This window comes from Chiroxiphia lanceolata, chromosome 3, assembly GCF_009829145.1.
Source record: "Chiroxiphia lanceolata isolate bChiLan1 chromosome 3, bChiLan1.pri, whole genome shotgun sequence".
Lineage (NCBI taxonomy): Eukaryota > Metazoa > Chordata > Aves > Passeriformes > Pipridae > Chiroxiphia > Chiroxiphia lanceolata.
Window position 1 is genome coordinate 54,405,769 of NC_045639.1, and position 12,017 is coordinate 54,417,785.

The 12,017-nt window shown below is 35.5% G+C and overlaps 1 protein-coding gene across 4 annotated transcripts in view; it reads left to right on the plus strand.

Moving 5' to 3' along the window:
- ZDHHC14 (zinc finger DHHC-type palmitoyltransferase 14) overlaps positions 1 to 10,583 on the plus strand; it is a 100,415-nt gene extending 89,832 nt beyond the window's left edge. For 2 of the 4 annotated variants that reach the window (XM_032681956.1, XM_032681957.1), the window contains exons 8-9: positions 1,618 to 1,720; positions 9,382 to 10,583. In XM_032681956.1, coding sequence (XP_032537847.1) covers positions 1,618 to 1,720; positions 9,382 to 9,738 — 460 coding nt within the window. In that variant the 3' untranslated portion in view covers positions 9,739 to 10,583. Of the gene's footprint in view, positions 1 to 1,617; positions 1,721 to 9,336 lie in introns of all 4 variants that reach the window. The other 2 variants (XM_032681953.1, XM_032681954.1) reach the window with 1 other exon arrangement.
- Positions 10,584 to 12,017: the final 1,434 nt, after the last annotated feature.

A 12,017-nucleotide genomic window follows, 5' to 3' on the forward strand; every position in this document is an offset into this window, starting at 1 on the left:
CAGCTTGAACAAAATGTAGGACAGAGCTGAGAGCAGAGAAATAAAACTGCCAGCTGAAAAGACTTCATTCTTTTCTTATTCCAGTGCTCAGTGATTACACAGTTCACACACTACATATACAGTTTCACTGTAGAGACTAGCTGAGATCTTGTAGATTATTTTTGTGACATACTCATCAGTTGATATGTTTTGCTTTGTCTGGAATTATGTAGTGATGAATCTGAACTACCAAGAAGGAAGAAAGTAAATGGCTCTATGGTCCAACGGCCAAGGTGTTTAGTTGGAAGTGGGATTTTCTGGCTTTGCTCTCAGGAATATCAGAGGTGGTTCTTCTATGAGCAGTCAAAGGTCAACAGGAGAGACTGATGTCTTTTCCTAAATTAGAGACAACTGAGTAATGATTTCCACATACTGGGTTAACACTGGTGAGAAAGAGTAGCCCTATCTCTGCTTCCTACCTGTGTGGATGTTGCCTGAAGCCAGCCCTTTAATTTTGCCATTTTGCTTTTCATAAAAATATGTGACGTAAAAGCTTACTGGCACACTTCAAATTCTTTTGACTCCAGATGGAAATCTTTATTAAAACTACATCATGTTTCTCAGTATTTGAAATAGCATCTTAGGCTGATACAAGTAGCAGCACGCAATTAGACCAGACTGGCATTGGCTCCTGTGTTTTAACAAAGTTTGTACATTTTTTCCTATTCCGTGCAGCAACATTACTTATTTAGATGTCGAAATATATGTAGAAGTTCTTCGGGGAGATATTTTATGACCAAGGGGAAAAATTTACTGACTGTAAAATGTAAATTATGTCCTTGCTTTTTTACTTTTAATCTCAGCTGTGTCCGAAGTCACTAAATATTAATTTTTCCCTTAAATTCTGGAAAAGTGGCTTACCAGCAATTACAGGTTAAAATTCAAAATGTTCAAGTGCCTTTGAGAGTGCAATGCAGGGAGAGAGGATCTGTAAATAATCAAAACTTTTCTCACTTCTGTTAAAGATGGTTTCTCATTTTTTAATCTGTGCTAGCAAATTCAGAATGCATTTTACATGTCCTCAACAATTACTTTCAAATCTTAATTTGATCCATAGCCGCAGCATAGGTCTAATCAGTCTTCTGACATGACTGACTTTGGTAAGCACAGTGGAGTATTATAAGCAGTGTTAAGTAGCTGTCATGAAAAACCTGATGAGTAAGTTTTCTGTCTGAACAAAAGTTCATCTTTCTTTCTTTCTTGCTAAATTTTGTGACTAAGTAGTTTTAATTTAGATGTGAAAACTGGCAAAAAAACCAACCTTCAGAAGAGATGCTGAATCAAAGTGCCCTAGTGAGTTTTGTAATTTGTTTTCACACCTATGGTTTAAAATTCTTTGGTTTTGTGGTATCTGCTGGTAAGCTTATAAATCTACTGTCTGTGATAAAAATCCAGAAAAATAGTAGTATGTATAACTGTGTGATAGGCAGTATCACAAGGAAGAAGTACCTTACTGATGAGTACAAATGAAGTCTTGTACTTCAGTTGAGTAAAAGAGGACATTCTTTTTATTCAGGGGAAGTAGTTATTGACCAGAAATATTTCTAACTCTTTTTCTTTATTGTGATTATTCTGTAGCTTAATTGACAGAAGAGGATTTATACAACCAGATACACCGCAATTAGCAGGACCATCAAATGGCATTACTATGTATGGGGCCACACAATCTCAGAGCAACATGGTAGGAATCATCCCATAGTGTTGTTCATCAAGATTCCTGTGAATGTTTTCCTTCTTCACTTTCATGTGAACTAATCAAGTAATAACTAACTGGATACAGCTGACACACTGGGTGGAATGACTTGTTTATTAACAGTAAAGAAAAAAACCAAAACCCAAGGCTCTTTTTAATATATGTTTCACACAGTGTAATAGTTATGGCTCATGGATTCTAAAAAAAAAAGGCTTTTCTACACTTGATTTATTGAATATACTGGCATTTTGACTTTTACTGTTGACACCTGCTGTGTTTTCAACTGGAATATTCAAGTATCATGGACTTGCTCTGGTTCGTCATTTTCCAGCTAATTGTTATTTTATATGGCACTTCCTTCATACTTTATTTCCTTCCTTGCTTGTGCACTGCGGTTTTGCATAGACTAATGTTGTTTAAAAAAGCAAAGATGAACAAAGAGAAGTTTCTAGGGGAGAAGTATTTTGAAGAAAGAGCAGGAGGACACTGAACTTGCAATGAACAAAAAATGGCAACTGGATTGTTACAACAAAAACTTTTAAACACCTTTGAAACTGTGCCAATAGTTTTTACTTTGTTTTTTGCTGGTAGCATTGGCTATCATAATGGAAGATAGGATTTCCAGTGCCAAGAAGAAGAGAATAACTGGAAAGATCTTTTTCCAAAGGCAAGCATCTTGCATATGTGCCTATTTCTGAATTGTTATCCACATATCTTCATATAATGTGGGTTCTAAGACTTTGTCCAAGAAGTCATGAGTTATGGACACCCTCCCTCTGCCAAAAAAGAGGAAGCCACAAGGCCTTCTGACATAATTCAGCCTTTCTTTTGAACAAAAGAAGAAAAGACTCTCTCTTCTCAGCCAGATTAGTTTTTGTGTCACTGATAAACTCGTGTAAAAATTTTGGTTTAGTTCCTAAGCTGGTTTTACGTATTATTTTGAGGATTAAATAGATTTGTTAGTCTCTTTAATAAGAAAATTTATTAGAGGCACAGTGTTAAGTCTAAATCTTCTGTGAGGTGCAGTTGAGCAGAACAAGGTAATGCTCCATGCAGATTATCAAAATAATATAACTCTGAAGAGAGAAAAGGGCGTTAAAAAAAAAAAAAAAAAAGAGAAAGCAAACCTTAGAAATGGGCTGAGGTCTTTCAGGGATTACCAAACTTTCTGACTCTGTCAAGGCTTCTTATTTGTGAGGATCATAAACCCACAGTATGTCCCTGGCATTAAATTACCTTATTATTATAAGGATTATACTTGCATTATAAGAAGACACTATCATTATTCCTAGATATTAATGAGAAAATCTTGTGCTAGTTTGATAGAAAATTGACTAAGTTTGTCTCTAGGAATGGAGAAATCTGTTATGGTATTACTTGAATTCAAACAGGTAGCTGTTATGATTTTTTTAAGTGTAATACCGATAATTACGCAAATTCTTCAAGGACTTGAACTTCTTATGTCCTAGAACACCACACCACATGAGCTGGGAAAGGCTTAGGTTCTTTAACAGTTATCAAAATCACTAGGAAATGTCCAGATTTCATTCCTGAAAATGATCTCTTAGAAAAAGCTTGAAAAATGTAATATGTCAAGTTTGATTTGGAGGAACATGTTATGTGACTGTAATGCTATTTTTCTCATTATACCTGGTCTGTATCCAAGACCAGTTGATTTCTAGTGGCCTCTGGGTATAAGGATTAAAATTTCTCCCTTCAGTTTTGTTGCAAACTGTTAAAGACATGCTTAGTTTACTCTCTAACACTGTTTTCTCTTCCCTATTGAAGGGGATGTGTCTGGTACTGCCACTTGTATTATTACAATTTTAGATAAGGACAGACAAAGTAAAATTCCTTGACTTGAAAGGGCATGTGTAGGTCATAGTCTACACATGGCAGAGGTTTAGCCATTTATACATCTTCAGAGATATTTACACTATTTTAGCAAGCTTAATGCTTCTGCGTACAAGAAATAATTTACTAGAAATCTGAAGTGTGTTTCAGTACACCTTTATGGTGTGTCTCCAGTTTTATTCCAGAATGTATTGCATCTTCTTATCTCAACATTGAATCCTAATGTCTAGATGTTATGCTACTTAATCCACATAGCATGCTAAAATGTCTATCCTGCCCATTGATATTAAATAAAGATTTTAATGAGCATATTCTCCCACAATTGTCTTCTCTTATTCCTTCCCTCTTTCATTTCCTTCTCTTCCCTCAAATCTTTTACTCAGTGACTTGTGTCTTTCTAAATAGAATTATTGTACCTCACCCAACTAGCCTCTTATCGCTCTTGAAATCTCTCTGGGTTGCTTAGTATTATATTCTCTTTTCATGTATTTTAATGAATCTTTTATCATAGCATCATTTTTGCATTTAAACTCAACATAAATATCAGGTTAAGTGTAAAGTTGCCAGACGCTTGTTTTCAGTCCAATGTATTATCTTTTATTCAGTATACCATTTGTGGGGCACTATTTTTGTATTTAACAGCTTTTGTGGTAATTTTGCCTCTGAGACTTTGAATATTTCATATAGGATCTACCCTACTCATGATAGTGACCCAGTTTGTCACAATCTCAAAAAGTCAGGATTATTGCTATAATCAGTGCTTGATAAACCCATACTGTGATTTTATTTTTTTATAGGTCTTTATAGAAGAGATTTTTCTCATGTTCTGTCCTTAATATCTCCCTTATTTTACTAAAAGCTGAAGTTGTATTTACTTTTATGAAGACTGGAAGCACATACAATTATTATTTTGCCAGTATGTTCCAAGTGTTTTTAATTTCTTTTCCAATGTAATTTGAAATTAGTCTGGTAAATTGATTAGCCAACTTCTTAATATCCTTATCCACATGACAAGCATGGTCACTTGGAGCTCATAATCCATACATCTGGTTATTTCCAAAGTATTTCCCTATTGCATTTTACTGCTGATTATTTTTGCAACCTTGTCATTAGTTGGATTGCCCAAGTATATCTCTTATTCTTAAGAATTTCTTTTTGTGTGAAGCACAGTATCTCATCCATTATGAAATAAGAATTTTCTCTGTAATTTATTCTTTCTCTTTCATTTTAAAGTTTATCTTGTATTCTGAAAAAAGTTCTAATTTCACCATAAACCCACCAGCTACCATTACTTAGGTCTGCTCTGTTGTAATACTTAGCTTTCCCTTAAAAGCCTGAGCTGATCCTTGGGGTTTGGTACTGGGTATTTTATTCTTTAGTATTTCATTGAGAGGAAACACAGACTATCTCACTCCATGCATTTTTTTTTGTGAGGAATTAGTTTGGTTTATATTTACTATGATGTCTGTAGGAGTTCTCTAATGCCTTATAAACTGATAGACTTTGCTGCTATCTGACTTTGTGTCAGGACAGGTTTATTTCCTTGTTTTTAAGAAATTCGCTTGTACTCCTGCACTCCTAGGCATCTCTTCTTCAGTGCTTAGGTAGTTCCTTGTGTGCCAAATTCTCTTATTTCTAGTTCTCTGTTTCCTTTCCTGGATGCAAATTCTTTAGAGTGTTTTCTTACTTATATGTACCACTAAAAATTGTAGGAGCCATAGTGCATGTGCAACATTTCGTTACCTGTGAGATGTGCAGGAAAGTCCTCTCCCAGGTGTTCACATAAGTATTTCTATTACTCGTCTGGAAACAGATCCAGCTGTGCCAGGCAACAGTAACTCTGACAGTCCTGGTGTACTTTTTCCTTTGATTTTCATATTTTCATTGTTAGCAGTAAGTATTTCTATTATGACAGTTATAGGATTGGCAAGGACAGGAATCCCATTTTGCTGGGAGTGTTTCCTTGTATATTTACTGGTGTCCTTCCCAAATGCCTGAAACAGAAGTCAACATCAGTACAGTCAAGGTTTTTCATTAAAGCATTTTACTTCACGGTTAAAATGGGTTAAGGGCACATGCAAGTAAATCAACTTCAGCATTTTGCCTTGGGTTGGGATATGTTTTAGGAGCCATTCTTTTGATAGTGTGTGTTCACTGCAATTTAATTCATATCCTGGAGCAGTGTCAGAGCGCATGAACTAGATTTATTTTACCTCATCATAGATCTGCTCCTTGTGCACTGTAGTACTTGATAGTGGAGCCATTCACTTGGTGGGATTTGTGGCTCAGTTCTTGCACAGTATCCACAGTACATTGATTTTGATTGTGAAATCCTGCACCTGTTGGGAACAGTTATACAGCTCCATCCCTCCACTTTTTACCTATCTACTGTATTCACCTAGTATGGTATTTCAGCATCCTTCCTGTTACTTCTTAGCGCTGTCAGCCTCCTCTGAACTTCTTGTTTGTACTTTATTCAGAGATGCTGAGATGATTCAACCTCCTTTTCTCCATCTTCTGAGAATTGTAACAATTCTTGAATGTTACTAGTGTTTAGAAAATTTTTAACAAAGTTTATTTAAAATTTAAACTAAATGGTCTCTGATTATTTAGAAATAAACACATTTAGAAATGTGAAAAATCTATTGCCATGTACGACAACTATGTTACCAAATATTTTCTGTGTAGCTTAGAAAAAAACAGATTTTCTTCAGGAAAAAAATTTGTTTCCTTAGTTGTTTGTATTTATTATTTGTGAAATAAACACAGAATTCTAGGTTTTGTCTACTTTGCTTTAATTTATGCCTTTTTATGTGAAAATAAATATAGAGATGGCTAAAAATTTCTATGCATGCATGTAGTTGAACTTCTGTACTGGTAGAACTTACTGGATTTATCTTACCTTCAGAATCCGCTGTTCCTCTTGAAACAGTGGAAAATAAAGCCAGGTCTGAAGCAAGAAGGTACTGGTGGAATAGTTTTGACAGACTTTTAGTTATTTAGATTTCAGTTCTTGGGTTTCTTTTTGTTGTAGTCATAGGCTTTTTTATTTCATTTGAAATCCTGGTGTTGAATAATTCATGTGATTAGTAGCAGTTAAGTCTTCTGGCCCTAAATTTCATTCAGTCAAGAGTGAAATATGGAATCAAGGAAAACCTACCATGCCAGCTCTATAAACAAATCTGATTTCCTTGTTTAGGTTTGTGTTGGCTGTTTAGACTCAAGAATAGTCTTGCCTGTATATTGTGTGGTTTTATCAGATATTTTTGAGGGCTTCATTGAGCACATATACTTTTTCTAGTTTAAACGCTGCCCTAGTTCTCTTTTGAAAGCTGTTTACAGCCTATATTTTCCCAAAGATTTCATGCTGCTCACCATTAAACAGAACAAGAAAAGGAAAACCTGAAATGTATCTAAATGAAAAGAGAGGCTTTAGGGAAATGACAAGTACATGAAAAATGAAGAAGAGAAATACAGCACCTGAAGAAGTTTATAACACTACTTAATGGAGCTTTATGAGGCTACTTTTTCTTTTCTGGTATTGATTCAATTGAAATGCAGTAGAGTTCTGTAAGAAAATGAATTCAGACTATACAATGAATTCAAGTAAATTACCTTTAGCTAATTTAAAAGGGTGTACTTGTATTACTTGTATTGCCTGGAACACATTAATGATTGCCTTTTGAAGATCAGAGCTGAAAGTTCACTAAAGCAATAAGTCAGTTGCTAATGTTATTTGTTTTCAGTGTACCCCAGTGGTAGTAGGCATTCCTTTGTTATTTAACTTGCACTTTGGCTGCTGCTTTTCAGAGAAGATAGATTTTGTTGGTCTTTTTGAAGTTTGAAAATTCAGTTAACATATTTTGAGGTCTGCACAGTAAGGTTAGTTGAAGGGGCTATAGTTTAACTGAAGTAAGCAGGTGTGAATAACAGAATATTGATCAAGAATGAGTTATTCACACTGAATTACTAATTGAAAACATGACTTTAAAAGATGCTGTCAGTTTTCTTCTTAGTAACTTAAGCAAGGTTTCAGCTTTAAGCCTGTGAGTAATCCCCTGAAATTATAAGGGACCACTTCAGTTGTTTGGCTGGGGCTGTTCGTCATTTTGGGGGGGGGAAATTGCTTACAATTTATATGAACTCAATTCATGTAATAGGAAGTCTTTCTGAAAGCAGAAGTGTTGGAAATATGTAATTGGGTAAGGATTGGACTTCTACCTATCAAAAAATAGTTGGTCTGGAAGTCCTAAACTAATTAGACATCTTTTAAATATTACCTGTCTACTATGACAAGTACTCTACCTGCACACTTTCTGAGTGTAACATGTGTATCCATCATTAAGCTATTCAGTGGTGAAACTGGAGAACCTGAAAATACCAGAGGAACCATTCTTGGTTGTGGTTTTCATTATACACTAAAGGAAGCAAAAGTCTTTCCATAAGTTTCCTTAGGGTGTATCACAGTGGCTTATTAAACTCAAAGGGGCATTTTAGGGAATTGCTATGATGTTAGTAGCAATGGTTATGATCGTAATATTGGAAAAGATGATGGATTTGTAACATCTAGTGATTTGATATAGATCAAAGAACTTAGTCATAAAGCAGAACATACTGCTTTAACAGAATTCTTGAAATAACAAGAGTGAATAGGCATGTCTTACCTCTGGACGTATCTTTTATTTTGCTTACTTGCTTCCAAATGTTCTTCATTGCATTGGATTTGTAGTTGTATTTATTGATTGTAGTGTTTTTCTTACACAGCAGAACAGTACTATGGCAAATGAATCTAACAAGATTTTGAAAATCTGCAGATGTTATAACTGATCTGACTAGGAATTAAATATATTTTTTCCTTGGAAGCTCTCAGAAATCATGCCAATTTGTGTTAAAGAAAATTTGGCAGTAGGTGTACTACCCACTTAGCTATCTGGTCGTCATTGAAACACCTACCTGTCTTATCATCTCAAGGAATAAGTGATAATTTTGTATCAACAGGAATAGGTGTAGAGCCAAAAGCATTTCTGGTAATAGTCACTTCAGCCTAACTGAATTTATATAATGCTGAATTTTGCTTGTTTTTGAGACAGTACTTGCCAGAAAAGGTTTTATTTTATACATTGATTGTTCACATTGTCAAGATTAGTCAAGAAACTGCCTAAAAAATCATTCAAGTTGATCTCAAATTGATACGTCTGCAGTGCTGCCTGATTTCCACACATCCGCTCGAATATAGAGTGTAGTGTAGTATATTCTGTAGAATGTATATATCATGTATTAAAAAATAATGTAAGAAAAAATTTTTACTCATAAGGGCTGTATTGCCAACTATATTTTTATAAAAATCACCTGCGTCAAAGGAATTCTTGTTCTGGAAACCTCCTGTAGTAGCTTAATTCCTGCATGTGAAGACCAGTTAAAAGAAGACAATTGCCTAGTGTTTTTGAACTTAAAGATGCTTAGATCTATTTTAAAGACTACCGAAGCCCTTAAGTGAACACTGTAAATGTTTTTCATAATTTATTTTGATAATAATTCAAAGCATTGGCTCAGTTACGCGTACCTTTCTTTTTTTCCCTGGGCAGCATGCAATGGGATTTTTGGGTGGCTAACCATGGAATGATACTAATGACTTTCTTTTTTTTCTCTTCACATCCCATTCTTTTCCATACCTTTTTGTCCATATTCTCCCTTTTTTTTTCTCTGTTTTGTTTGCGTTGTATGATTTTGACACCCTTTCCATTCTACAGTGTGACCAAGATCAGTGCATTCAGAGCACCAAATTCGTTTTGCAGGCTGCTGCCACCCCTCTACTACAGAGTGAGCCAAGCATAACTAGTGAAGAGCTACCTTTACCAGGAAAGACTTCTATCAGTGGGCCTTGTGCAGCTCTATCTCTAGGGCAACCGACGCCACCATCTTCTATGCCAAATCTCACATCCGATTCAGGTTTGACAGACATCATACCATTAAAAGAGGAACACGAAGGTCATCAATTTCTCACTCCTGAAGAAGCTCCATCACCTCCTGGGATGCTGCCAAGTGGAAGTCCTATCACACACAGCCATACAATGCACGTCCTGAGTCTAGCCAGCCAGGATTCATTGCATGAAGACTCAGTACGTGGTCTCGTGAAGCTTAGCTCAGTTTGAACAGCTTTTTTGAACATCGCACCATTTCCTGGTGTCTATACAAATCTCTAATTAACAGGAATGACACTTCAGTACCGCTGTAAGACTTCATAACATACCTATAATGGAAACTATATCGCATAGTGGAGTCTACTAAAAAAACAAGTTATTTTTCAATGGAGCTATGGCATTTTTTTGAACAGGTTGCTAATGGTTGTGCTTTGATGGTGACTGCATTTTATTTTTAAATAAAACCAGAAGAGGTCAATAATCTTGTTTCCTGAAGCTTTGGTACCCCAAGTTGGAAGTCCGCCTGTAACAAACACCATGTACAGTACAAAAGAGAGAGATTATTGGATGTAAGTGTCATGCTCTGTGTTCTATGCTCTTGTAATACACACTTGTTAAGGCTTACCACACCTGTGGCCAGAATGATCTGCACTTACATGTTATGCTACCAATATTTGAGAATAGAAAATTACCATTCCATTTGTTAATACAAAAAAAAAAAGACTGCAGATGTGGATTTGCATGCCACGCTACAGTATGTGTTACAGTGGTGTTGGTATTAAGAGAAAGTGCTGCTTTTTTATTTGTGACTTTCAAAGTGCTGTTTCATTTAAAGACAGTACAATAAACAAATTAATGGACTATATTTTTTCAATTTATTAAATTTTATTTTAAATTAATCAGTGGTGCCTAGAAGGTGACGAATTACTGATTTGATCATGTTGCATATCATTTAACCTTCTGTTTAAGTGTTTAGAGTGAGGTATTGTGTTGTGCCATACCACAAAATTCTTCCACTCCCTAATGTGATACAGTTACCTGTGGACCTCCAATAAAATTACATCCTCTATTTCGTGGACATGTGTACAGTTATCCTTACACAGTTTTGGTGGGGAAAGAGGGGGAAATTGTGACTTGGTAACACAGTTTGTAAAGATTTGACTGGAATATATATACATAATTAAACTACTGCTATGGAGGAATAGTTGGTTATGATTAGGGTTGCTTCACCATTTTTTATGGCTTTGTTTGAGATGTGTATTTGCTCCCATAAGAGGTCCTTATTTGGAAACAGTAGAATTACCTTCTAGTTGCACTGTAATTTTATGTTCCTTATCATATGGCTAAAGGGTGAGGGGCTTAAGATTCAAGACAGAGAGCTTAGTGAAGTAATCTTAAATTATTAACATAGTCAGTAGCTGTCCTCAGCCATCATCCTTCATTTGTATGTCCTTTGATATTTTAAATGGAAATCTTGATTTCATAGAATTGTTCTGTCCTTTTTGTTTGTTTAAGTAAAGCACAACTAAAAGGTTAAAGAGATTTTTATAAGTATTTTTCATGACAGCTGAAGTTAAGCTGAGAAACTGTAATAGCTTTAATACTATATTTACCTGCTTTTCGGAGTGTGGAACCTGGATTCTTCTTTTCTAAGGACAGTCTAAGTGCAGAATATGCTTTATCTGATGCTTCTATTACATGAAAGCCATAGTTAAGAAAAGTACCACCAGTTAAGAAATGTAACAGTTCTGTATTGTTGACTGTGGTCATTCAGCAACACTAAGTTAAAATCTTTTTTCTTTTTTACTTTCATTGTTGAAATTGAGAACAATCAGCCTGCAGAAAATCAGTCACCCGTGCTATTGAAGGTTCAGACAAGATACTGACAAATTCCCTACTCCTCTAAGATTTCGTAAGCAATCTGTTTCTATAATTGATGATGCTAGCTTTGACCTAATTCAGTGTGTATATATAATATACACAATATAGCAATGGTTTCTGTCTGTAAGTGCCATAATGGGTCTAACAAAGAACCTCTAGCGGTCAAACCTGTCCCAGTCATTTGAGCCACCAAAGAAGCTCTAGCAGAAAATTCTGTCCCAGATGCTGTAACTACCCTCCCAGCATTTTCCAGAAGCTGGGACAGTCTTGAATTCTTTCCACCAGCCAAATTGTAGTGACTGACATGTCCCAGTTGGCTGATCTCCCAGTAAGCCACGAGTATCAGCACTTACTTCTGTATCTGCTCTTGAAGAAGAGTCAGTGATACTCATGATCTTGATTTCATCTTTCTCTAATATGGCTTCACGTGTATGAAGCTGTGAACATCTGCATTAAAGCAGGTAATGGATTGAGGGCTGGAGATACTGGTCTCATAGACCTGGGTAAAGAATCCCAGCTTTTGAGGTTGTAGACCAGTACTTGATGAATAATTATCTCATAATTATTCTGTGCCTGTGGGTAGTTAACTGTGGGTGCATTATTCACTACAGAGAAGGACAAGTCAAATA